Source organism: Anopheles moucheti, chromosome X (genome assembly GCF_943734755.1).
Source record: "Anopheles moucheti chromosome X, idAnoMoucSN_F20_07, whole genome shotgun sequence".
Classification (NCBI taxonomy): Eukaryota; Metazoa; Arthropoda; class Insecta; order Diptera; family Culicidae; genus Anopheles; species Anopheles moucheti.
The window spans coordinates 289114-316371 of record NC_069142.1 but is presented as its reverse complement, the minus strand read 5'-3'; the positions used below and the strand labels follow the sequence as shown (position 1 = coordinate 316371).

The window sequence follows — 27258 nt, the reverse complement described above, 5'->3', positions numbered from 1 at the left end:
TGCTTCTCGTTCCTTAGCTCCGACTATGATGGTACAAGTTTTTTCCCAGTGGTGGGGAGTGCCGGGATAAACTTAGCCGCTTTGCATCAGACCGTGATGAAGCGGCTGCCTTAAAAAAAGTTCGAAACAGACACTGAAGCATAGATAGTTCATGTGCGCAAGCGCAGATCCGATCGCATGTTAATTAATTTGCGCGAGATGCTACAACGATGAGTATCCAAATTTAGAGAACCAATGTGGTAGTAACAGGAAGCAGGGAACACAGATTCCAAACTCGATCGTTCAGTTGTAGGCGAATTGACACACATCAGGCGCTTCGTTAAAGCATGTCGTGTGCAAGATGTTCTCACCGTTGGCCTCAGAAGTAAACGCTTGACATAAAAATAACTTCTGCCTGAGAAAAAAAATGGATATAGCAAATTAAATGTTTGCTGAAGGGGTCCTTGAAACAGTATATGTGTGAAATATTTCACATTCGTTTTTTACGCCACATTCGTTCCATTTCAGAGCTTTCCAAGATCTACTACGTACTCATCATACGTACGTCTCTCAATATCGTAATGACAATGCGTCTCTAAATCGTGTCTGCTTTAGTCAATAAGGTTTAAAGTGAAATTTTCATATATGTTTGTGTACTTGAAATCTGTTTCATTATTTTTTCTTAACTCCACCTACATTCCCACAGTCATTCACCGTGCTTGCTTTTTATTTTCTGTTTGAACAAACAGCGACAAAATTCGTTTTTATGTACAATTAATCGATGTAATCTAAGAGAGGTTGCCATCAGGTTTTTTACATATTTGATTTTCCTCGCAAAAATTAGTTTTTTTTAGCTAATTTGAATTTGCAAACAAAATATAAAAATTAATGTTGTATTGAGTGCAGGAGCAATGTCACACTATGGCATGCCAATGGCAGAACTGCACGATCTACATTTTTCATTCACCTGACGAGAGTATATGCACAGTAAATCTGGGGGAAAAAAACAAACACCCTCCTTACGAAAATTTAGCTTATTACATTTATATTCCCTCCTTATTTCAAATATATAGAAATATATTTTGCTTTAGATAATACGTGAACTTTCGACAATTATATATAATATTGCTTTAGATAATGTAAAATGTGACAATATCTGTTTTATACATTTGTGAGGGATTGGAAAAAGAATTTTCCCTACAAAAAAATGTTTATCAAAATTAAGTCAAATTGAAAATCTGCTGTAATCAAAATGAAAGCAAGTTTATTGCAATGCTTACAATGCAATCAGCGTTGTCTTCTTCTAGGCCTAGAAAATGTAGAAGTCAGACGAAACAGGGCTCAGAATTGTTTTAGAGCAAGGTTACTACTAGTTATCCATTTATCCATAGCTATCCATTGATGATCCGTCGCTAGTAAGTAAGTTTTCGCTTGTTGTTGCACCATGCACAACAGCTAGACGACGTTAATTTCAATACGAGATTCACTCCAATACTAGGTACGGTACTAATACTCCGCTCATAGCAATGATTAAACAATTCAATCAATGTTTAATCCAGTTCGATTTCACAATGTTCATGTCCCAATTCAAAATTTCTTAGCGTTTAATGTAAGCTCAAGCAACTTTGTCATTACAACATTGCATTTACGCAATTTAAATCGTTCTCGGTGTAGAATTTAAACAATAAACATTAAACATCATACAATACATTCACGTTGTTCATTAATATATGAAATAAGTATGTTCAAGCGCTGTCTATAGTAGTAGCAGCAGTGATTACAAAATAATTTTTTATTGTGTTATCACAATTTATTAATTGCTGCAGCTGCACCAAACAAACGTGTAAATTAAAATTCCTAAATGAAAACGTATGTTAATAATATTGGAGAAATGTGGTAAACCATGTTTTTTACATGGCAGTATTTTGTTTAAAACTTGCTGGGATTCATCTAATCATTCACATGACTATGTATTTTAATAGGCAAGTGAGTCATCTGTTCCAAATGCGTACCCATCGCAAAATGCGCAAACGCAGACGAGATATCTCAACAAATTTTTGAACAAAAAAAAACTATAAATTGCATCATGCGTGACCGATTCTCTTGCTGTGCATGCGCGTACTCATCCGTCACGGCGGGTGTTAACCAAACAGTGTTCTCAACTTATTTATTTATAGACGACTGTTGACTCTGCGTAATTTTGATCATATCGCTAGTAATAACATGGTTCAGGAATAAGTTTCACTTTAATCATGGATAGTTACGAAGAATCATCTATTAAACTTCATTTACTAGTTAAGATGTTTTTAAGTCGATTAATGTTTAATGTAACTAAATGAACACTTGATTTTGATATTTGCTTACAATCTTTCAGTCTTTGAAATACAATTTAATTTATTTTAAATTTTTCTATATTTTTCTATTCATTCATGCATAATTTATCGCAAAAAAATTGACCTTTAAAATAATTATAAATACACTAAAAAGAGGGAAGCAAATTACCGTATTTTAATGAATATAACGATCCACATGATGAATTGTTAATTATTTTTGTAAACAAGATTTTAATGTCTAATTTTACACTATATACAAAATTATATTTTTACAGTTCATAATTAACATGAAACTCCCGGTTATTATTCCATTTCGTCCTTACTGGAGTTTTCAAGCGCATTACCAACGATGTATTTGTCAATGTTGTCATCCTCGTCATCACTATCTGCATAAATTGGATCATTATGACATACATTAACTGAATGGGGGACGTTATACACACTAAAATATAGTATTTTTAGCGTTATGGCTCTAAAAATCTAATATATTATCGGTGCCATGTTTTAACACGTTCTAATACAAATATTGTTTGGTGTTTTTTAAAGAAAATCTAGCACATTTTAGGAATTAAACTTTCAAAATATTGGAGGAGGACAATTAAGTAAAACACGGGTAGGGATATACAAAGGAATAGAGGAGAATAAATCAGCAGCGTACATACTCGTAGTCCTTCTGACCCAGAATGTTGCGATATGGCCAGCGTTGGACCAAACGGTAGGCGGAGTAGGCGGTCGCCTAGGGCCTCGCCGTGTTGGGGGCCCCTAAAAATTTGTGCCGATTGTGCGATTTTTGGAAAATTAGCAGCAGAGTTAATTTATAGCACAAAATCTAATTAAAAAGAAAACAATTTGATCGAAAATATCCTTAGATTTTATATATCCTTGGTCGGATAATTTTTTTTTATTTGATTAGCTATATCGGCCCGATTACACGGCTACGCAAGAGAAGTATGCAGTGTATTCAAACTCCTTCTTCTTTATCGGCACGACATCTTCAGGATACTTAAGCCTACCATTTATTTTTTTTTTTTACTTTATTTACCCGTAGGATAGTCAGTGCTGCGTAGGGAGGTCTGGTGGTCCAGATGAAATTTTTCCGTGGTCCTGTCTTGTGCAGACCGGCTGCGCTGCCAATACACCATCTGGCCGCCCCGTGAACCCCTACGTTTCCTTTTACTTCAACCTATTCATGTATTCTATTTCTTGAACGGGATTTTTTCATCTGTTCGTAAATGATCCTACCGTTAGATGCTAGAATAGAAACCATGCTTATTTTCACTTCCGCAATATTCGCAAGCTATTGCCATTGCGATACTCGTGGTGTGGTATTGTTTTCTTTCACCGATTGAACCGTGAAAATGTCCAGCCCGTGTGTTTCGAAACAGTATTGTGGTGGCGTGTTGTGTTTAGTATTTCGATTGTCACAATTTCTGTAAGTTTGCAAGCCGGTAATGATGTTATAACCGACACAATCTGTCAGTGTACCACGAAATAGCTAGCATTGATAGCATGAAACGGAAAGCATCCTTCATCTCGCTCAAACTTTCCGTCGGTTGGTACGAAATTCCATACAAAACCAGCTGTTTTCCGATTTTCGATACCAGGAAAGCATCCACGGAAGAGGTAGCACCTTGTACAGCAATTTTGGTCGAAAACCGCCGAAAGGTATGCAATATTTAAACACTAACTTTCCCTTGGGTCGAGTAAAATTTTGCAGCAATTTTGCTCGAAAACCGCCGAAAGTTATGCAATGATTAAACACTAACTTTCCCGTTGGTCGTGCAAAATTTCTTCGAAAACTACCAGTTTTTGAATGTACAATACCAGGAGAGCATCCACGGAAGAGGTAGCTCCTGGTACTACGCCGGAAGGTATGCAATGTTTATACACTTCCTTTGCAACCAACTTTCCGCCGAAAGGTATGCAATATTTATACACTAATTTTGCAACCAATATTCCGCCGTAAGGTATGCAATGTTTATACACTAAATTTTCATACAAACCAGCTGTTTTCAGATTTCCGATACCAGGAGAGCATGTACTTCAAGAGGTAACATCTTCCATCCCCCTCCCCCCCTTCCCCAACAAAGATGGCGGACACAAGATGGCGGACACAAGATGGCGGACAAGATGGCGGCCAAGATGGCGGACAAAATGGCGGACAAGATGGCGGACACAAGATGGCGGCCTAGATGGCGGACAAGATGGCGGACAAGATGGCGGCCAAGATGGCGGACAAGATGGCGGACAAGATGGCGGACACAAGATGGCGGACAAGATGGCGGCCAAGATGTCCCTTGGGTGGTGACCCGTGGGAGGTGGGTGGTGACCCGAGGGAGGTGAGTGGAGACCTGTGGCAAGTGGGTGGTGACCTTTGGATGGTGAGTGGTGACCCTTGGCCGCCATCTTGGCCGCCATCTTGTCCGCCATCTTGTCCGCCATCTTGGCCGCCATCTTGTCCGCCATCTTGGCCGCCATCTTGTGTCCGCCATCTTGTCCGCCATCTTGTCCGCCATTTTGGCCGCCATCTTGTGTCCGCCATCTTGGCCGCCATCTTTTCCGCCATTTTTGAGGGGAAGGGGGGAGGGGGATGGAAGATGTTACCTCTTGAACAACATGCTCTCCTGGTATCGGAAATCTGAAAACAGCTGATTTGTATGAAAAGTGAGTGTATAAACATCGCGGTGGACCGAACTTGAATAGCCTTTCCTTGGAATAGTTACATAGATGGGTTAGGAAAAAATATTTGCAACCACCAACTTTCATCAGCCCAGAGGACCAGGTTGTATAAGTTGGTGAACAACAAAATACCACACGGACTACCTATACAAATAATGAATCATGTGTCCTCGGCCTATTCATTAAGTTCTCAAGTAGAAACCATTAGAGTTCACCATGGGTATCTGATGTTTAGAGCATACTGTTGCAAGCTATAGAAATAATTGTGTAGCTTTCCTTAAACTTCATTTCCCTTCCCCTAATTAGTGCAAATAAGAGGACTTTAATCCTTCGTTTGTTTGCAAATTACATTGTCCACATTGTTGGAAACAAAATTGTTGTGATTCATGTAACAATCGTTAAATGTTCTTATAAGCACCTGTACGTCATAAGTTCATTATTTGCATTCTAGTTGTAAGCTATATACTTTATGTGTAAGTTGTGTTTACAATAAATACTCCTGTTTGTTAATCAGATATGCCGATGGAAATAAACTCAGACTATTTTATTCAGCCTATTTTTTTAATCGTGTAAAAATATAAAACAACACACATATTTAAAACACAATAGCAGTTACAGATAATTACAACTAGTTACAGTAATTGAGCACTTTAGTGTTTATCAATAATGGTGAACGATAATAAAATGTCGACTGAAAATTGATCTCTAAATATATTTCTCCTACGTTTCAACACTCGATTTGTATTGATGATATACAATATATTTTATTGCACTTCAGTATTTACTATGTATTGCACATACTCGAACTGTGTTTTCCTAATGAGGCTTATCTTTGAGGTTATTTACCCTAAGCTAATAGTCTGCTAAGTAAATGTAATTTTTCATCAAATGCCAATTTCGCCAATTTTAATACACCTTTCTGTAAAGCGTTGTTAAACGGGTGCTACTTTTTCTTAAAACTAAATATGCGGCTTGGTGGTTAGCCGCTAGTCAAAAACAAATGTTCACATTTGGTTGTAAAAAGCTTTATGTAGGTATGCACCGTCTGCTCATTTATTTCTTTTGAACTCTTTCTCAATGTCCTTAATTTATATTTTCACTTGCTTGAAGCTATTAATAGCCCCACCAATACTATTAGCAGCGTATGCAAACGTGGAACCCCTGCGAAGTTGTTTCCCTGTCGGTCCCACTCAGTTGCATATACCAAGGCTCGTGCATTGAGCGGTTGCAGAGAACGAAAATTGTTCAGCAGCTCTCTACCGTTTTGATCATGGATTGCTTTAAACTGTTCTATTTGCTCCAGTGACACACCAACACTGTCTGTAAACACCGTCCAAATGACAGATTCTGCGCAGGCCGGTGTTGTCAGCGAGCCCTCGTATCGGTAAAATGTTGTGCGGTTTGCCGGCATCAGATAATGCGGTGACAGTTTGCCTTTCAATGATGCCTCTTTTCCCGGGTCGTTTCTAATATCTGCTGCAGTGTTCAGTATGACATCGATGTGCATATTGGGCTGTGCACTCACATGGAAAAGTACTCCCAGAACGGCTACACCGTTTCTTGATGCCGCAGCTTCGTCTAGTGACGAATAGCTTACGTCATGATGCACCAGATGTAGCTCCAGTCCGTACCGCGTGTTATCAATGGTGTGCTCTGAACCCCAATGAAAATGCATCTGATCGAGCACAAATCGTCCACCTAATCCACCACCCTGTACTGTTACTGCTGGATCTCGGTTAGAAATTTGAACGGAATGGCCGGTGTTGGTCAACTGGGCCTGTTTTATTGGTAGTTTATAGTTACTGAAAAAGAAGGGCGCGAATTCACCTCGCACCGCCGCTGCTTGTGCTAGATCAATAGGAGACTGACGCCGACCATTTTCGCACTGGCCGCCCCAGCTTTCTATCTCTGCAATTATTGAAAGAAAATATAAGAATATGTAATTTCAAGCATTCGTTAACATTTATCATGATTAAATAAGCTTTAACATTGAATAGTTCTCACAGCTTCTAGTCATATAAGAACAGGATAGTGTCGAGATCGTCATCTCTTTTTTCTATTTACTTTTTAATGTACTTGTGTTTCAACTGGGCAAAACTATTTCCTACAAACTTTACCGCATAGCTGAGCAGTTCTGAGATAACGCACACAGTGTTTATTATTAAGCGTAAAACTGGAAAATCATCACGAGAAAACCAAAGAGCTATTTACTGCTAAAATATTCAAGCAAGAACTAGACACGCCACACCTGCTTGACAAAATCGGAGTGCCTCGAGCATTAGTTCATGTCAATTGTTACAAGCAGAACGTCACAGCACTAACTATGCGGGGAATAAGCCATTATCCACAATGACATGCCATTTAATCGATACTACAGGGAGTTTGCTTATTGGTTAATCAACCTGAGTGAAATCCTTCATTTCCAAATCAATTGGTACATATACCAGAGGAGCCTTTGCATTGTGCGACTTAGTTTGTGGAGCCTAGCGTTGCGAACAGGTTTATATTAATACAAATATACAAATTTTATATACAGAATGCATTTTGTGTTTAGTTCGGTACTACATCACCAGGCGTAGCTATATTAAATAGCGTTTTGGGAACTTTCAAAGAATTTTCCGATAGCACTATTATATTTATCAAATACAAGGCTTCTTTCTACTTATTGCTTTATGATTTTAACCCCAATTGCTTTCAAATCTGTTTCGAGGCGTGTTATGTTTTTTATGCGTCCGTGTTATGTTTGGTACTGTTGAATTCATGACGATTTCAACAACATTTTCTTGGATGTTTTCTTAAGCACTAGAGAGATACTACATTTCTGCTACTCGTAAGTATGTATCTCAGCATGTATAAAGCAAAGAAACATTTATCTAAAAATTTGTTCAAAGTCTCAAAAAATCCTCCAAATCTAACGGTTACGTTCTTTTAAAGTTGATTAAAGTTTAAAGCTAGCTGAAACTATAAGCGTTCTTAACATTTAAATGGAGACATTGTTGTTTAATGGAGACATTAAACTTACACCTCTCAATCGCCAGGTCACCTGTTTATCGCCTTTCTATTACTAGGTTTCTGACACTCTTTGTATCTCGATTGGATTTCAGATTTTAAATCAACGTACTGTTTTTGTTTGAGCTTAGTCATACTTCTACATCTCCGCTTCTTCTAATTTTGACATTGCATGACTGTAGCATGTAACATTCTGCAAGAGCGGACTGGTGGTTTGGGTGGTAGTCCGATCTACACTACAAAATCAGTTTGAAATCCCGATCGTACAGTTCTCCCGTAATTAAGTTCAACCCAATCAGACAGCGCCGTTACCGTTAAATTAAACGGTAAATTAATGACATATCAGTATACCTTAAAGCAGCAAATATATCAATACGGCATGAAAGGATTAAGGACTGATAATTTTTAATTGAGTCACTCAGTAAATTAGGAGCAATTTAAGAGAAAATTAAATAAATTTTGCTGGCTGGAAAGTATCAACCAACGTAATAAAAATAAGTCTAGTAAGCCAGCATGACGTAGCAGGTCGTTTCTGCAAAAAGGCATACCCTCTTTTATATTTGTTTTCAAATGACATTATTAGAAATGTGAATTAGGCAAGTAAAAAAAGTAGTAGGATATATTAGCTTCACTGATCTCAGAACTCTTCATAATATTTCAACTCTTCATAATTCTTCTTTAAATCGGATGATCGAAATCTAGGTCAGGTACAACTGCTGGAATAAAGCTGCTCGGCTTAAGGTGACTTTCAAAGGTCAATGACAATAGACCCTTGATACAATCTACAAACTCCTTTATTGTATTCGGGATTTTAAGTATTCATCACACACGAGTAGGTACCGTTTATTGCAATGAAATGTATAGCAAATTGTGCAGCAAAAAAAAACAGATAATCATGAACAAAGCAGGATTTTGGTGTGGATTATAACAGTGTGAATGGTGCAGTTTGCATTTTATCATTAATATTTTATTTTTTCCGATAATTATCGACAGTCTGTCAATTATATAGCAGCATTAAAATCCGTGATACAGCATTATACTTATTTATGTTACACGTAGATAAAGGTCACACTGCAGCATTAAAAGGACGCAGCCTAACGAAGTCATACTTCATGAGTTCGAAATTGATTCCAGATTAACCTATGAGTGATGTTATATTTGTGGTTTATCAAATAGGACAAGATAAAGTACGTCGTGATAAAATTTCAAACCATGACTACAAACAAGACAGTTCTGTAAGTAGTTATTTTGAGTTTTTTTGATAATAGTTCAACTTTTTATTAAACATTTAACCATTTTGTTGTTACGGAATGTCGACACATAATATCAAAACTCATTTTCATACGTATATTCGATATTATAATGAAATATATTTACTCTGTTTTAAATCTATCATATCATAAACAATGAAGCAGTTCATAATAATAATCATATCATAAACGGAGTCAGGAGTAGTAGTCTCATTGACAAATAATTGGGTCGATGATGAAACCCGAAAGGGCATCTGTTGGCTCAAGAACATTAAGGCCCCAGACACTGCTGGAATAGTAGGCAAACCTATCAATAATGAAGATGCAGCACTAGACAATGCCATTCATCGAATCATTCACGAGGTATGGGATAGTCAACCGATGCCTTGTAATTGGATCCTTAGTATCATCTACCCCATATACAAAAAGGAAGTTAAGCTGCTGCAATTACAAGAATATTATGGTGTTGAATTTCGCCTACAACTTATTATTCCTTATTCGATAAAATCGTCATCATCATCGAAAAGGCAATTGAAAACTATCAGATAGGAAATCAATCACTGATCAGATCTTCACCATGCGGGAGATTTTGAAGATTGCGCAAAGATTGAGGAGCAAAAGAACCAACTCCTTCCATGTCTTCAATGATTTGAAGACCGCATAAGCACTTATCGAATCTCTGCCACTAGAACGGGTAGCAACGATCAACGTCACATACCAGGTGATGGTGCATGGAAAAATCCTAGGGCCTTTCCTACCACGCAGGGTCTGCGTCAAGGAGATGGGCTAGATCTTTAACCTAGAGAGATAGCCATACTCTACTCGGAGGTAAAAATTTCGGGGACCATCTTCTATAAGTCAATTTAGATCCTGGTATACGCTGATCACTTTTTTGGATTTTTGAACCCGTATACGTGGAAGGACAATGGGGGGCCGCTATAATATAATTATTATAATTATATGAGGTATATAAAGATCTCCTGTGATTTTGTAAAGATCTAAAGTGTAACGAAGATGTTTGCCAGTATTATGGATCGGCAGACGACGGCATTGGGCCGTAAGGGGTTCAGAGCACTCCTGCAGCAGGCAAAACAATATCAGATAAATAAGTAGGTAGCTAAGAAGGTGGAATATTCTAAATATAATTATTCGGTTCAAATAAGCAAGAATGAGCTATTTACGTAGGTCAATACAAAAAAAGACCGACATACATACCAAAAAACACATAGCAACTTGTAATGGACAAGACTTTTTTCTTTTTACTTTTTTCGTTTCATTTTCTTGTTTCTAGTGGCCTGATTTTTGCGTGGAGTGAACCCTGCGTCTTATTATTTATGTATTTACTTTCCCCTGCGCAGCACAGCGATCACTTTTTCCAACACGGCTCCTGTCAATTAATGCTGTTGTAAAGTGAAATTACCGATAGCGTTAAACCAAAATAAATCCTCAGTGCAAATGTCAGTTTGAGGGAGTGATTGACAGCAGCAACCACACAAAAATATAAATAACATATTTGATCGCAATCAGTAGAACGTTCGACAGCAAAAATTTGCAAATTTAGAAACGGATACTGAAATAGGCGTATGGCGTCAATGCCATTGATGATGATTGCCCATCTTCGAGGTGATATTTTTCTCTTCATACTGTAAAGAATGCAACGTCACAGTACACAGTTATACGTCACAGTATAACTGACAATGGCTTCCCCAGTAAAACAACCACGTGGAAACAGGCAACGCTAGACAACGGTTGAACCTTCACATTGAGCTCTCTCCAAGCTGTGATAATTAGCTGCTGAAGTGGTGTTATGTCCATCCATATCAAGTGCTACCGCTTTTGCACAAGGGCAACGAGCACTGGCAAGGTTGAAACCATTCCTCTACTTCTTGAACCGTAGTTAAGATGTTTCTTCTCTATCTCATTTCCCTCAACTCTAGACAATCTCTCATCTGTCGATTGCAGTCGGCACCTTCTACTTGCAATAGGTGTGATGCACATCACATGGGCTGTCTGATGTGCTCAAATAATTTTAATTTGACACGACCTTCCACCCTCCATTATCAGTAACATTGTGTATCACTTTTCGAAAGGTGCTTGTTACTGTATGATTTATGGTATAAATATTTGAAATTCACTTTAATTATAATGGTCAAACAATGGTAGCGGTCACGCGTTTTGTTCAATGATTGCTTTTCAATGATTTCTTATCGTGTTATATAGCGTTTGTTATAAAATTCGTTACTAAGTCTATCAAATCGACACTGTAAAGCAAAAGTAAAAGAATAGATTTTGATGGCACTATTTTTCACATTACATTATTTTTAGGAGCTGTTTAATTTAATTGGTATAAGTAGTCTGACTTTTGTGCAAGAATTCGCATGGACCGGAAAATGGATTGAAATAAAGTACTTAGAAAAATGACATAATTTCCAGCACGTTGCGCACGATGCAGGTCAGATTTATGCTAATACGGTTCACGGAGACCATTTTTTAAATTACATGCTAGTCATAGTTCGTTGCTCCACATTCCTAAGTATCTGTATGGCTTGGACTAATCTCTTCAGTTCGTGCAACTGCATACAAATTAGTTTCAACCCTAGCTTCAATGATTTCCGGCTCTGCGTCCCATAGAGAATATATGGCTAGTATAATTTGTTTGAATTAAAATCTTACTACGATGGCACCGTTAAATCAATGGTCGACAAATCAAGATATTAATTACTTAACTTTTTGTAAGTTTAAACATAAAAAATATAGTCTTACATATGCTTAAATTAGTTGAATTTTTTAACAACAATTAATTTGTTATTTGGAAGCATTAGTCCAGTGTCTAAAAAAACAAAACTTTAATGAAAATCTTTGCTTACCGCTTACAACTCCATTGGAACCTGGAGTAGGATAATTCCATTCATCAGACGTTACGTTTACAAGCAGGAACGAAGCTGGAATCGAACAATCAAATTAAAATAATAATTATTAAAATATAGAAATATATACAAATTATAAAATGATCATTATAAACAGGCTCTCAAGGATTATGCGATTCATTCTTGGATGCACAAACAACATTCTTGGAAGATAAACCTTACGCACAATATAGCAAGAACCAGCTAAAAATGTTGGCCAAATTTTTGCACAGCGTAACATTTGCTCGATTGCCAATCGAACAGAGCTAGATTTAATTCCTATGGTAACCATGAATAAAAAATGTCGACCGGAAATCTCTAGTTCTTGCAGATTAACAATTTATCGATGGGTTTTTCCAACCCAGGTAACAACTGCAACAATCCGGTACTTTCAATACTGGTTGAATTCTGGTTTTGTAGATTAGGAAGAAGGACAGTGATATAACTTTGATAATGATAGATCAACAGACTAGGCAATATTTTTTTAAATTTTTTAGCATGTAGCATGACTTTTCAATAAAAAAAACTTCAGTGTTTTAAAAACTTCCTGGGCCGTACAATGATCAAAATACACATGAAAGTTTCTAAAACTTATATGCTCAAATCATCATAGGTAAATTTATCAGATTTTGGCGAACATTTAAAATTTCGAAATTTAAATTGAACGCCATTCTTATGCATTGTTTGATACGGCAGTTAATTGAATAAGTAATGAATGAGAAAAATCATAAGAGGTTGATCAACCATCAACCATCATAAGAGGTTGACAAGCATCAATAATGCCGACTCGCAAAATTGGCACAACAAATCTTTTGGAACACTGCTTGAAAATATAAGACCTTTAATTGATTAAAAGATATGGACAAGCGATAGAGTGAGAAGGTTGTGGACGTCTGTACATTATACTTATACTCAAATAGAATATAGCTTAAGCTGTGCGACTCATACACAGGATCTTGGAGTTCCCATTCTTCAGTGATTATACTAAATTCCAGAAGAAAAAAATGAATGGTTTTAGGATTAAAATTTTAAATATTCAATTGGAATAAAACTAACTAAAACAAAATAAAATTTAAACAAGCGTTTTTTAATGATTACACTTTACTTACTTTACTTTACTTTACTTTACTTTTGCTTGTTAATAATAACCTCAAATATTAAAGTCTTATGAATGCTTAAAATCTTTCAATCTTATAACTACAGTTAAATTGTTATTTGGATGCATTAGTGCAGTGTCTGAGTTCTTTCCATTATCTGAGTTGCTGTAGTTGCGCTTTGATCACGTTGCGTTAGTGCGTTCATTGGTCGTACTTCCCCATTTATTTTGTAGTCAAAAACTTGCGCATTAATTTAAATCACCAATCTGAGGGTAACGGCTGCACAGCGTAAAGTGACTTAATTAGATTAAAAAGTTAGACGGACACAATCACGGTTACCAACTGGATAACAGACTATACGTCATGTTTTCTGCGTATCGAAATTAAAAAATTCGATACATTTAGTTGGTTCATACCAAATAACGCTGTACTGTCACTCCTAAGGCGAACGATATGATATTTGATTGATATGATTTATATACCCTCAATGTTCAATTTGAGGCATTGAAAAAAAATGTTTCCGGGGTTGTAATCATTACTTGCACGATCTGAACACTTTATTGTAACGAGCGTATCATTTTAAATCATGCTTATCATGCTTATAGGAAAGAAATGTGATCGATCGTGATAAGAAAATTTGAATTGAGCTTTATCCGGACAGCGTAAGTAACTAGGCGTGTGGCCATTGCTCGAAGGTTGGTTCTTATCAATTTCCATAAGTCAATCCATCAATATTGAACTGACACCAATTGGTTGGTTGATTGGATCGGTGAAGAATGAGTAAGTCAGGTGATTTACCAAGAGTTGGCCTTCGTGAGATGGACGAGACCCTTGTTTTTGTCACTGAGTATCGCAACTACTTGATAACATCACTGGTATCTAATTAAAACCAATTTTGATTTGATTTCTTTTGACAATTAACAAATAAAAACACGCTTTCCCCTATCCAAATAACGACATTTTTTTATCTGTCCTCAAAGTCTTTAAACCCCGGATAAAACATTAGATAAAATCAAAAGTTATACTATAGAAAACTGTTTCAAATTTGAAGTATTGTGGGCGAAGGTAAACAAGTGGTATAGCACTTTGCGGACGTAGAAAGTCAAAATGTTCTAAAAGCTCTAAAAGGATATAAAGTTTTCAAATTTTTTATAATACCAAACAAAGCAACACAACTGCACTACACGAAATATAAGATTATTTTATCCAAACGGAAATTATTCATATTTCACTTTACACGGAACGAACTGATTGATGTAATATGTAACATTAATAAAAAAGATAAAGTCCTAACGGAAACATTACTCATTTTTAATTGAAAATCGCAGAAAACATGCGGTTGATCGCTTAGCAGAAATCAGTGGGCATTTGCATGGGATTGCAATGTACTTCACGTTGATTGTCCAATGAAAACTTATTAGCATTATTTACAATTTTCAATGCACTTTACACTTTATTTTACTATTCTTAAACTTTACAATACGCCATAATCGATCACGATCACCACATTTGATTTGTTGAATGTTAAGAACACTTTTGAGCTTACCTAAATAATATACTAATAAGACTCTTTTCATTTTCACTGATTAAACGTTTAGTTAGCAGAGCTTACAAAACAAACAAATGTCTGACAAATTTGCAATTGGTTATTAACCAAAGGACATCTGTTCGTTGAAGCTGGTTCACATGAAACTGACGAACCTCGGTGCTGGAGCTCAGTTTTATGCGGCATCCACTTTCAACAAGCTATAACAACAGAATCCCCAACTTAACACCGATAACACAACGCCGCGAATGAAGGATGACGTTCGGCTCTAGCAACGTAATGTCGATTAGCGACCGCCAACCTTTTTCACACAACAACCTCGTATTCACGTACCCTGACAATGTTTCGCGCAGTATCATTCCATCCTCCCTCACGTAACGTGGTGCACGGGAAGAGATGTGTATCAATAAGCAAATTGTGTACTCAGAAGGAAGTTCGTACTTCTGATAATGCTATGCGGCGACACAACAATGTCTAAATTGAAGCATAATATGATTAATGCATGCTAGTACTTTCAGGCGTAACACAGTAGCAAGAACTGGCAACTTAACTTATTTTACATGAGGACAATTCCTACAGTAGTCTATCTAATGTTTAGAATAAATTACGAGTAAAGTAAATATACTTTTTCTTCTAATGTAAAATCAATTCTAAAACGTCTAGAAATTTGTTTTACCCAAAAACGTAAAACGTATTTCGTTCATCTTTTTTTCAGTTTTTCGTTTTAGTCGTATATAATAAAATTTTTATCTACTTTCGTTAAGCTACATTGGCACAATTGCTTTAAAATCTAAACCAAAGAGTTGTCGCTTGGTTTAAGTAAATATCGCAGGTTAGACTCAATATTTCAAGTAAATAAATCTGAAATTCGACGTGTTCGCTTTAAGTACCCAAGACGTACATGTATTTATAAACTAGAGTGAAAGAGATGGTAGCAATAGCTAGAGAGAAAGAAAATGAATTTCGAGAGAGTGAGAGAGAGAGAGAGAGAGCGAGAGATTAGAGCATAAAGAAAAAGAGAAAGAGAGAAAAGAGATCATAATTTGTAGAATTTTGTGGATACGAACGATGCAGCCCAACCGTGGTTGGATGATTATTAGATCCCGGTATGAAACGCACTTTCACTAAAAACCCTTTGTGAATCGTGCCTACCATTTCACCTTTTTAGCGTCTCACCACCTTCAGCGTCTCAGTGATAACATTTTTTTGCTTGTCATGAATTGGTTGTGTTTACTGCGTTTGATAAGTTTATCCGACTTACCGTAAATCGTGTAAATGATAGCAGCAATTACATATTGGCAACTTGCAAAAAAAAGTATTGCGTATTGTCTACGTTACCTGATTATACGTACTTCGGGATTTCACACTTGTCATTAAATTAAGCAGTGCGGTTCTTCCTCGAATTAACTGTGCCCTACTTTAGATAAATGCATGGATGTGATCTGTTCTGCAGCATCCCTAAGCCTTCCTTGGGTAACATGTACAGGGCGTACGGGATAAATTTAGAAGTTTTAACAAATAAAAAATAAACATAAATAAATAAATAAAAAAAAACAATTTTTTTGTACTTATGAAACTTCATGCATTGAGAAAAAGATTATATATATATGTATATAGAGAGATTAATGAGAGATTGTGTGTGGGAGAGAGAGAGAGAGAGAGATAAATAGTGAGAGAAAGAGATAGAAAGCAAGAGATTAAAGTTAAGTTAAAGTTAAAGTGGTAAAGTTAATTTTGCCATTTTATCTGTTGGGTATCGAAGAGACTGGCTTCGTACACTTACTGTGAATGTGTTTTGATTCTGTTATTGCAGGATAACTTGTATGGTTTGGCTGTTTTCTAGTAGGATAATGCCTTCCTTCATGCATCACGCCATTTAAAAGCATAGTTGGAGTTAAAAGAAAGCACCGTTTTTGAATGGCCGGTTTACAGTTTGGATTGCGACTCTATCCAGAAAATTTGAAGGATAATAGCATCCAAGTTTTACGCCAAGGGATCTCAGTCTACACGGTAAAAGACCTCAAACTCTCGCTTAGGCTAATAAGATTCGAATTATTTGTTGAAATACATAATTTTCGCACCCAGATCATTTTAATTCAGGGTTTAGTTGAATCAGCAATGTTTAAAAATTATTTCCGTTGCAAACCAACTCGAATTTTCCAAATTCGAGCAAGTGTTATGGCACGGATTCAACATTTCGTTTTTCTGTTTTTGTTGCGGGAGTTAACCTGTAGTATACAATCTCTTCGTTACTGTTGCCATGTAATATGATCAGTCGCACGTTCTTTCCATGGCGACGAATAGTTACGATGGATAAATTCTAGTACCGACACTAAATCGATAACCTTCTGATCGAATGATCTTCAGGATCTCTCTCTGACTGCGACTGTTACTGTGTACTGTAAAATGTGTCTAGCTGTTTCCTGTTTACGTTTTTACCAAATGTGTCTTGTTGATTCCAAATGTGTCTACGCTTCTCGAATTGTTAAACTTATTGTTAAAGCTATAACTTGGTAGACCACACCAATCAGTGGAGGATCAATCCCCTTGGAGGCCCAGGGCGGAATTTTTCAAGGGGGCCCATAATTTTGCTACGGCATTATCGGAAAGAAAGCTCCCTTGCGTACATCTCAGAGTTTTGTTGCGAAGCCCTGTAAACGGGCCTAGTAAGCTAGTCTCTATATATAAACGTTTGTATGCGCTAAGGAGAACGATAACGCCACTACTTGGATCGCCATTAGCTGGTACGAAATTCCATACAAAACCAGCTGTTTTCAGATTGCCGATACCAGGAGAGCATCCACGGAAGAGGTAGCACCTTGTACAGCAATTTTGGTCGAAAACCGCCGAAAGGTATGCAATGTTTAAACACTAACTTTCCCATTGGTCGTGAAAAATTTCTTCGAAAACTACCTGTTTCCGAATTTAAAGTACCAGGAGAGCATGCACGGAAGAGGTAGCTCCTGGTACTGCGCCGTAAGGTATGCAATGTTTATACACTAACTTTGCAACCAACTTGCAACGCAATGCGCCGTAAGGTATGCAATGTTTATACACTAACCTTGCAACCAACTTGCAATGCAAGTTTGGTGCATGCAAGAAACTTGCAGCAAGATGGCGCCCAACTTCGTACTTGCATGCAAGCTTGCAAGAACTTGCATGCAAGTTTACATGCAAGTTTGTTGCATGCAAGTACGAAGTTAGGCGCCATCTTGCTGCAAGTTTCTTGCATGCACCAAACTTGCATTGCAAGTTGGTTGCAAGGTTAGTGTATAAACATTGCATACCTTACGGCGCAGTACCAGGAGCTACCTCTTCCGTGGATGCTCTCCTGGTATTATACATTCGGAAACAGGTAGTTTTCGAAGAAATTTTTCTCGACCAACGGGAAAATTAGTGTCCTGGTCCTGGTGCAATTTCGTTTATACTTTAAAGTCACAAAGTCGACATTCTTCTCTGCATTTAATTTATCACATAGAAAAAAATGTTTTATATAACCAAGGAAGATATTTTTGATCAATTTTCTACCTTGTAAATTAATTTTTTTTTGCTATAATTTAACTTTGTTTTAAAATTTTCAAAAATCAAACAATAGGCACAAATTTATTGGGGCCCCCAACACGGCGAGGCCCTAGGCGACCGCCTACTCCGCCTACCGTTTGATCCGCCGCTGACACCAATTGAACGCAGGAATACATTTAGATCGCAGCTCAATCCTGCCTTAATCGTTCATGCGCAAATCTACCTTCCTACGTTTCCCAAGCAGTGTTCAATGTTTGTGCCTTGAGCTAAACCGTGCTCCGTTAACACCTCCTCCCGATCGTAAGTTGACCGGTTACCATAGCAGTTTAATAGTTTAATAAGTCGACCACAGGATGAATCCGGCTCGAAAGATCAAATGTTCAATAGGGCACATTCAACTATTACGTAAATCAAAAATTGTCAATTTTCGACCCCCGTGGGTAGTCGATAACCTGCGATCTGACATGCACCTACACGGACACGTTGAAAGAAACAAGGCTGTAAAAAAGTTCACCTGTATTTTAAATGGGGTTCAAGACAGCGGTCGCTCATCGGTCACTCATAGGTTTTTTAACGCCTTATGTTTAACCCCTTATCGAACATCATGAAAAAAGCTCGAAAAACTCACCTTTTGCGTGTAGGGTCGTGTAACGGTGTACGTGGCGAACTGGCGCTGCGGCGTAAATCCTCTTTTAATTCCGTTTCCGCCATCTTTCGCATAACACAAGTGGAAGACGACACAACTCTCCTGCACGCTGCGTGCATTTACTTGCGCACAGAATCGAGCTGTCCACAACATGTACCGTAAGTTTTCTACCTCAAATATCAATGCACTTATCGAAGCAACCCTTCATGAAATTACACGGCACAAAGCAAACGCGTATGAAATGCACACCCCCGACATGTCCGTTCTGGACTCAGCGTTCAGCAGCCTGAGCCTGAGTTGGGACGGGTCGACCCGAACCTACTCCGGACGAATACGGATGGCTTCGATGCGTAAGGTTCGGATAGACCCGCACATCACTAGTGCACACAGCTCAATTTTTAGCAAGGGCTGCTTCTACATAGCGGGAAATCACAACTGAGATTTTAAATGACAGCAAATGTTTATTAGGTGTTTATTAGTTTATTAGGAGCTCACGAAATGGTGACAAATTTGTCAAGTGACAAAATCAACTTGTCAACTGCGCAAACCCACTATTACCGTGGCCACGCACACAATTGTACTCTTTGACAAAATAAATTGACAAGTCGAAATATGGTCAAAAAATCATTCGACACTCAATACAAATAAAAAGTTTTCATATTTTTATTTTTACGTAAATAGTAGGAGAACTGAGGAATAATGATGAAATATAAGTTAAAGTTCATTCAACGAAGAAGTTGAACTAAACAACATTCGATCTTTTTCAACCGCTTTCGCTCCACTCGCTTTTACAACAATTTAGACATTATTAGATCATGTTGCTGAAGTGTTTACATTTATGAGCATTTGTCATTTTGAGCAAACGCAAAAATTTTGTCAGCATTTTGACGTAGTTTTATAAGTTTTTTTATTTCTGCCGTGGGCTATCTACAAAAATTGCCGTGGCCGTGGCTCACAAAAAGTGACAAAAACTCCGTTATCCAGAATGATTTCCGTCTTTTTCCACACTATCTGATCTCGCACACATTATGATCGATATTTTCCTTCGAAATAACCGAACAATGCGAGAGCATTCTCAGTATGGCCGGCAGAGCAATAAAGGTACAATGCTTTTCAAGCTAAAAAACGTTTCAAACTAATGTTTCTAATTTGTAAAATACGTTTTCTTTGGTTTCCCGCTTTGAAATCAAGATTTATTATCTTTAATTATCATTCCATGCATGAACAAATACATATAACTCAATGATCATTTCATCGTTTCATTTCAAGTTTGGAGACATTAGTTTAGCGCTTAGAATAAGCATGATAAACCCTGAACGACCACCAAACCTACTTCCACTCGCCTTAATTTTCTTCTTCAATCCCCGGAAACTGTTCTGTCATGTTGAGAATTTTCAATTTGCTCTGGATAACTTTACCTCTTATATTCATATACCTTGTGCAAGCGTGAGAAATCGTTTTCATTTATCTCGCATACATTTCTCAGCTGCGATCTTCGGTTGTGTAGAAGCAGTCATGTAGAAGGTTCCCTTAACTACAGAAAAGACTTGCTGTCAAAAAATGACAACAAACTCATGTAAACACAATTCACAGCTTCAAAAAGAAATAGGATGTTTTAACGAGGTGTCGTCTTTTTCTGCATTTCTGTGGTGGGCTGGTAATAGCTAATTTAAGTGTATTATACAATTTGTTGTTGAAGAAGCTGTTAGTATGAATTTGCTGCATGCAAAAATTTCAACCTCGTACTTCAGCAAATAAAACGGTTGCGTTGTAACACTCACGCAAAATTGTAACTCAGTGTTTTAACGAGTAGAGAATCTACCAGCAAACGCGTTTGTAATCAACTCCGGAATTCGAAACTAGCTATTTTTTATGATAACTCGTTTTGCCAGAGAGGAAAAATTACATAACCATTGAAGAAACTGTCTTGATCGTGTTATAATAGAGTTGTTCAAGTACAGTTATTAGGAAACCGTGGCGACCAGGTGTTAGATGGTTAGCGAGAACGCGAACAATGAGGTCCTTGTTTGTTTTTTTTTTTGTTTCGTTAGAACGGCCTGGCCGTATCGACTTATTTTACCACGTAGCCGGATAGTCAGTCCTTGCTACGGGGGGATTGGTCCGGATGGGATTTTGGTCCGGGCCGTTCGTGTGAAGACCGGCTCCGCTACCATCATGCCACCGGGCCGCCCCAGGTCCTTGTTTGTATGTACGCCCGATGGAGAGAATTGAAAACAAAGACCAAAACAGGATCGAGAACTAAAGGACATGAACTCAGGGAAAACAGAATTTGCCACAAAAAAAATTGAACAGATGTACTAATACAAACAAATCGACACGTAAAAAAAAAACAATATAAAAACGGTACCATGTTCGTATCCAAATCAGGTATCGTTTTACTATCCGACGGGGAGTTTCCGTCCAATCATTGATTGAAGACCAAAATGGTAAAGTAGTGATCAACATGTGAATTATACCCAGAAATCAGGAAGGGGCAATAAAAGTAGGATCCAACTTCAGTTCAGATTCCTAAATAAACAAACCAGAGTTAAGGATATTTCCAGTAAAAACTTCGCTATCGGAAAATACGAATGAGCTTGCAAGATTCCCGCACGTCAATGCATAATGGAGGATAACGTTGGGATGGTATGGACGCTTTGCAGTACAATCCAAAAATGTACTGCATTAATAACCCTAAAAAAGGCGAAAGGCCAAACAGGAGACCTGTGCGAGCAATACAATCATAATATGAAGGATGAAATGAAAGTGGTCTCTTCAATTCCTTCATTCGTATCAAGTCGAAGCAATGTGCCAATCAGTTGTGTACCTGTACAACAAGGACTTTGTTTTGTGAATATATCAGACGATACCTAATCGCATACCAATTTGAAATCTTCCATCAACTGAAGCATCTGAAAATTTTGGTAAAAAACCCTTTTTGGAATGATCAAAGATAACGTTTGACTGAAGACAACCAAGCCTCCTCATGATACTCAGAAGGTATAGGCAGAATATTTTAAGGAAAACCTCAAGCACGGCATCAGTTCCACTGTCTTCCAATGTTCTATTTTGAGTTTTCTGATCGAAGATAAGCTATTTTTGCAGAAAATTAAGGAATTGTATTCTTTTAGGCGTGTTTAGTAATATTGTTTTGATGTGTGCCGTTTAGAATTGCTATTCCATACTATCATATTTAAAATGCTGTGTTATTCATATGTGATCTTTCGCTACCGTGAATTCAAGTTAACGCTTTCTTTTTGCATACAATCTACATTGTACTACTAAGCAAAGGAATTAACTACTTCAGACTTAATTTTTTAAAACATGCGAGTGATAAATTCATGGATTCATTTTCATCTAACCTTAAGTATGTGTATGTTTGAACTACAAATAAATTCAAATTAATAATTACTCATATACAAACTACTTTCTTAAAATATTTGGTTATGATATATAATATAATATGATATATAATATGATATAATATTTGGTCTTACACTAATTATGTCTTACCAATCCGTAAAACAGATAGTTATACTTTACTACCGTGTATGTATAAAAAAAATCTTACATAGGCTACATAAAAAAAACTGTAAGGATCAAATGCAAACCGTTTCTCAGTGCCCACTTTCTTTCTTTCCGCGGAGGTAAAGTATCAGGTAAAAATATGTAGTAAGCAAATAAAAAAAAAATAAAAATAAGACAGTTAATTCGGCGCCGTGTCTAAACTCGTAATAGTTACCATGGTGCTATAAAAAAACCAAGTAAACTTTGACTGCGGCCCATCACTTTTTTTTGGTGATACGGCCAGGCGGTAACCATTGGCATCACCCAAATTTGGGTTAAGCGGAGCTGAACGTGTTAATGAGAGCAAACTCATACGAAAAATGAAAACTATGTTCAATGTCATGTCAATTATTATTCACAAATACAAATACTTACTGGTTTTAATAACTACTTATAAATAGTTATTTACTTTAACTGAAACTGTCGGATTTCGGACGATATTCGGCTCGAAAACACTCGAATATATTGATCGCGATCGCTATCCCCTCTATCGGAACTAGTCGCTACTTCCCTTCCGTTCAGGGATGTCAAGTTGCATTGAAAATAACAGATATTGACAGATTTACCGAGTCAGAGGCTGACGAGCTCAACGAGGTTGGTGGTGGTCGAACGTTTCGGGACGAATCCGTGTTGAGCAGGACTGATGTAGTTCGTGGCGAGAAGTGGCTCGTACAATAGTAGCTCAAAAACTGAAGCATAAGTACAAAGCATTATGATGCCACAATAATTGTTGGCGCTAGATTTATTCCCCTTTTTGTGGGCTGGAACTAACCATGAGGTTTTCCAGCAGACAGGATAGATCCTCAAGCTCAACGAGTCACGAAAGATAGAAACCAGGTTTGGAGCATTGGTGACTCTACAACGTTTACACGTAGAAAAGGGGTTTCGTCAGGCCAAGGAGCAAACGATGGTTTAAGCCGGTCAAATGCTTTCAAAACTGACGATTCGTCCATTATCGGGAAGTTAGGGGTTATGGCATCTAGTGGAACGTTTGCTAGCACGCCCGCTATCAGCCTCTCATTACATCCTAAAGGAAGGTGGCGGCGAAGCGTGAGGCAAAAATATCGCCAACTGCGGACGGGACATTGCCATTATACCCGTAGTAGCAGATGGAGCTAAGAAAGCCCAAAGACTTCCGCGTATTGTTAGCAAAACTCCAAAGTATGCGATGGTTGTCGCGCGAGCGTCTAACCATGCCTCAAATATCGGAACTTCTGGTGTTCGGGTGGGTATTAAGCTAAAAAAGTCCGCTGCGCATTCCGTCAATGAATTGAGCGGAGAGTGCCAAGCACGTTCTCGGCTCAAAGTACAGGAGTAAGTTTTCTCATGTAAGTGGCAATGCATAATTTGTTGCAGATAATGGATCGGGAAAATTGATAAGAAACAGACGTCTAAGATTCCTACCTAATCAATTTGAGGACTTCGATTCGGAATAAAGTTCAATATTGGAAAGAAAGTTACTTTTAAATGTAGTGTCCTTAAACGCCTCTTTTCCCTTTTGTGGCACTATTTGCGAAATCGATTCGAATTAGTTGATTTCTCGCGTTTTTGATTTTGATAGGCAGAAGGTGAATTTATGAAGCATGTGCACTTGTCTAGAAAACTAGAAACTAGAAAAATATAGATTACAAAGTTAAAATACTTTGATGGTTTGAAATTGAACTATTCGAAAGGCTAATTAATTTGCGAAAACATATCCTTTATTTTACCTTCAAGCATTCGGACATGTTACAACGTTACATAATATATCAATAGATAAATCTTATATATGTTTAAAGCTTTTCTACATAATTGAACAAATAAACAAAATTGATATACATGGAATATATTCCTGTCAGCCTCACTGCTAGCTTGTATTCTGAATCTCCAACACCTGATGGCACATCATATGTTTAAGATTCTTCTCCATTGTTTCCGGTGTTTCTATAAGATGCAGTAGACACTTTTTTGGACAAAACCTAGTTGATATTCGCCCAGGTGTTGTTCGTTTATTGTGTAGTTCGTAGCATAAAACATATTAGTGAATCACGGATATAGCACAAAAAACTAAACGTTTGCCGCCCGAAGGGAATAATGAAAATACTCCATTATTTCTCTGAGGTTTTTTGATGTTATTTCGTCTCGTTCATGATGAGCATTTGCTTGAATTTCATCTTGAATTTCATTATACAAAAATCAATGAAGGAATATTACATGTCTTTCACATTTTTCCTGATTTTCTTTTTCATTACGAATGTTTTAAACATGCTTTTGTTGGATTTTTACTTTTTGTTCATTTTAATGAACTGTGAGACATAAATAATTCATGTTAAGTTTTATCGTGTGGTCCACTAAACATAGAATTATGTGAATGTTGTCTTATTGATTTCAGCTGTAGACTTAATCTGACATTCCTGTTTTATATGATCATTGCAATTTCCTCGTGCTGCTAGTAATGCGCCTTCATATGCATACGTTGAACTGTTACTAGCAATTATTTTTACATGTATATCGAAACATAAAGAACGTTTACAATTTTGCAATCAATGGTATCAAAAACAATGCAAGCATAAACTGAATTCAGTTAGTTTTACAAATCATGTTATTATTTGTGCTCTCATGTTATTATTTGTTTCCTCTATGCAATTATCTCCTAGATAACAATACGCTCTTATTAAAATATGTTATATTGAGCTCATGTTACGCACGATGATTTCATCACATATTTTTGCGTGTATAGACTAACTATTTGACACCAGTAAATTTACTTGATACTCCCTAATTTCTCTTAGTAAATCCTCTTGGCTGATATCGTTGATATTTTTTTAAATCATGCAAATAACATTAGTCAATGAAAACTACAACTGAAGCACCAACGATTTTATACGATATTCTACGTTAAATACGTGGTTCATACAATTGTGCCCGGCTTTTTTTTATTGAGTAACGTCTATAATACCGTGCGAGCGAGGGTGTTGATTCCAATAAACCCGCATTGGAATCGATTACATCATGTATCTTTGTATTATATTGATATTATATCCTAAACCACACACCAATTTTACACTGTGAATACACGTTTAATGATCCCCGGAATTAATCATTTCAGGTGTTCTACTAGTACCAGTTGTTTTAGACAAAAATGGTTAGCGGTAATGCACGAATAAAAATAAAGTAAATAATATGAATTCAATTTGAATTTACATTCTTTATACTATTCTTATCACTTTAGAGAATATTTGAGTTGACACGCCCATAATGATGCAAAATAAATCTTATACTGAAAGTAATCTTGTATAACAAATGATTTTTATACTCTAATAACTGGTACAATAAAAAATCTTCATCAGTGAAAAGGATATAAGTCAATTTCAAATTCAGTGTCAAAGCAGATATCCTATTTCGCAGGGATTTACATAGTATTCCAATAGTAATTAATTCGAAAGTATTTTTTAAGTAATACAGTGAAATTGTGATGCATTTTGTAGGCCTTATCTCAGAGAAAAACCTATCAGTAAACTATCTCCTTTTAAAAAATGGATAAAATGGACTATCTTTTCTGTACTGTTATAGTGAAATATTTATCTGATAATATGTCCGAAAATGAGACGATACGGCCAGGCCGTTCTAACAAAACAAAAAAAAATATGTCCGAAAATGAATATTACACAAGACAATAACGACATGAATGGGATTGTTTTTGAAATAGCAATTTCAAGTCATTTTTGGGGAAAACAAACTTTTCACTTCTATGAGTTGTATTAAAACTTGTTTTGTGTAACTAAACATGATATTTTGCCTTTATTTCTCGACAAAAATATAATGCAATTCCTAAAATCTAAACAGTAGATTAATCTCCCTAAATATGTTTTTATATTTTTGAAAAACAATAAATCAATTGTTTAAAGAATCACTCTACGGCCAAATAAGAAGTATTGCAAATTAGTGAGTTTTAAGCAGCAAACGCAATATAACTGTTGTTACACTATTAAAGAAATATACAAAACAGTCAATCTACAGAGGACGAAATTCCTATAAACACACTCCCCATTTTTTGAGATTCTTAATCTATTATTAATGCAACACGAAATTCAACCTCCGTGAACCCGATTGTTGTAAACTGTGATTATTACTGGCACGATTGCGAAAAATTCCTGAGGTCAAATTGAACAAAAATATTCAGAGGTGGGAGACTTACGGTTTGCGCCTCTTCTAGTAGAAAAAAAAACAGCGATAGTGGCAATTTCCACCAGAAATAACTCTCAAAACTACGTTAAACTACTAGATTGTTATATTGATTCCATAAATTGAAGACGTAATGAATGAAGCATCTTCCAACCAGATAACTCTGCGGTTCACGTGTGCAAAGTATCAAAACAATGGTTTTCCTAGCTGGATATCACACTTTCACACTGGCCAGCAAGAAGTCCTGACCTAAATCCCATTGAAAATTTTTGGGGAATACAATGGTCACAATGGGAATACAATCTTCTATGAGTGTACAATGGAGGAAGACAGTTCGCAACGGTTGGAGAGCTCCAAACGGCCGTAAGAAAAGAATGGCGAAAAATGTAGTGGGATATGCTACAGAAATTGGTCACATCAATGCCGAAACGTTTTTTTTTAATCAGTTCCATCCCATGAAAGATTATTACCATGCTTCAATAAAACAAAGAGTACGCTGTGCTTATAGGAATTTCCTATCTCAGTACCTCTGGAACAGAAAAAAAGTTATCCTGTCAAAA

The 27258-nt window shown here is 36.8% G+C and overlaps 1 protein-coding gene across 1 annotated transcript; it reads right to left on the bottom strand.

Moving 5' to 3' along the window:
- Positions 1-5970: 5970 nt before the first annotated feature.
- LOC128306428 (carbonic anhydrase 1) lies at positions 5971-19032 on the bottom strand. Its single transcript, XM_053043950.1, is given in 3 exon segments — positions 5971-6899; positions 12118-12192; positions 18981-19032. Coding segments are annotated over 3 exon segments (1056 nt in total).
- Between the last annotated feature and the right edge of the window lie 8226 nt (positions 19033-27258).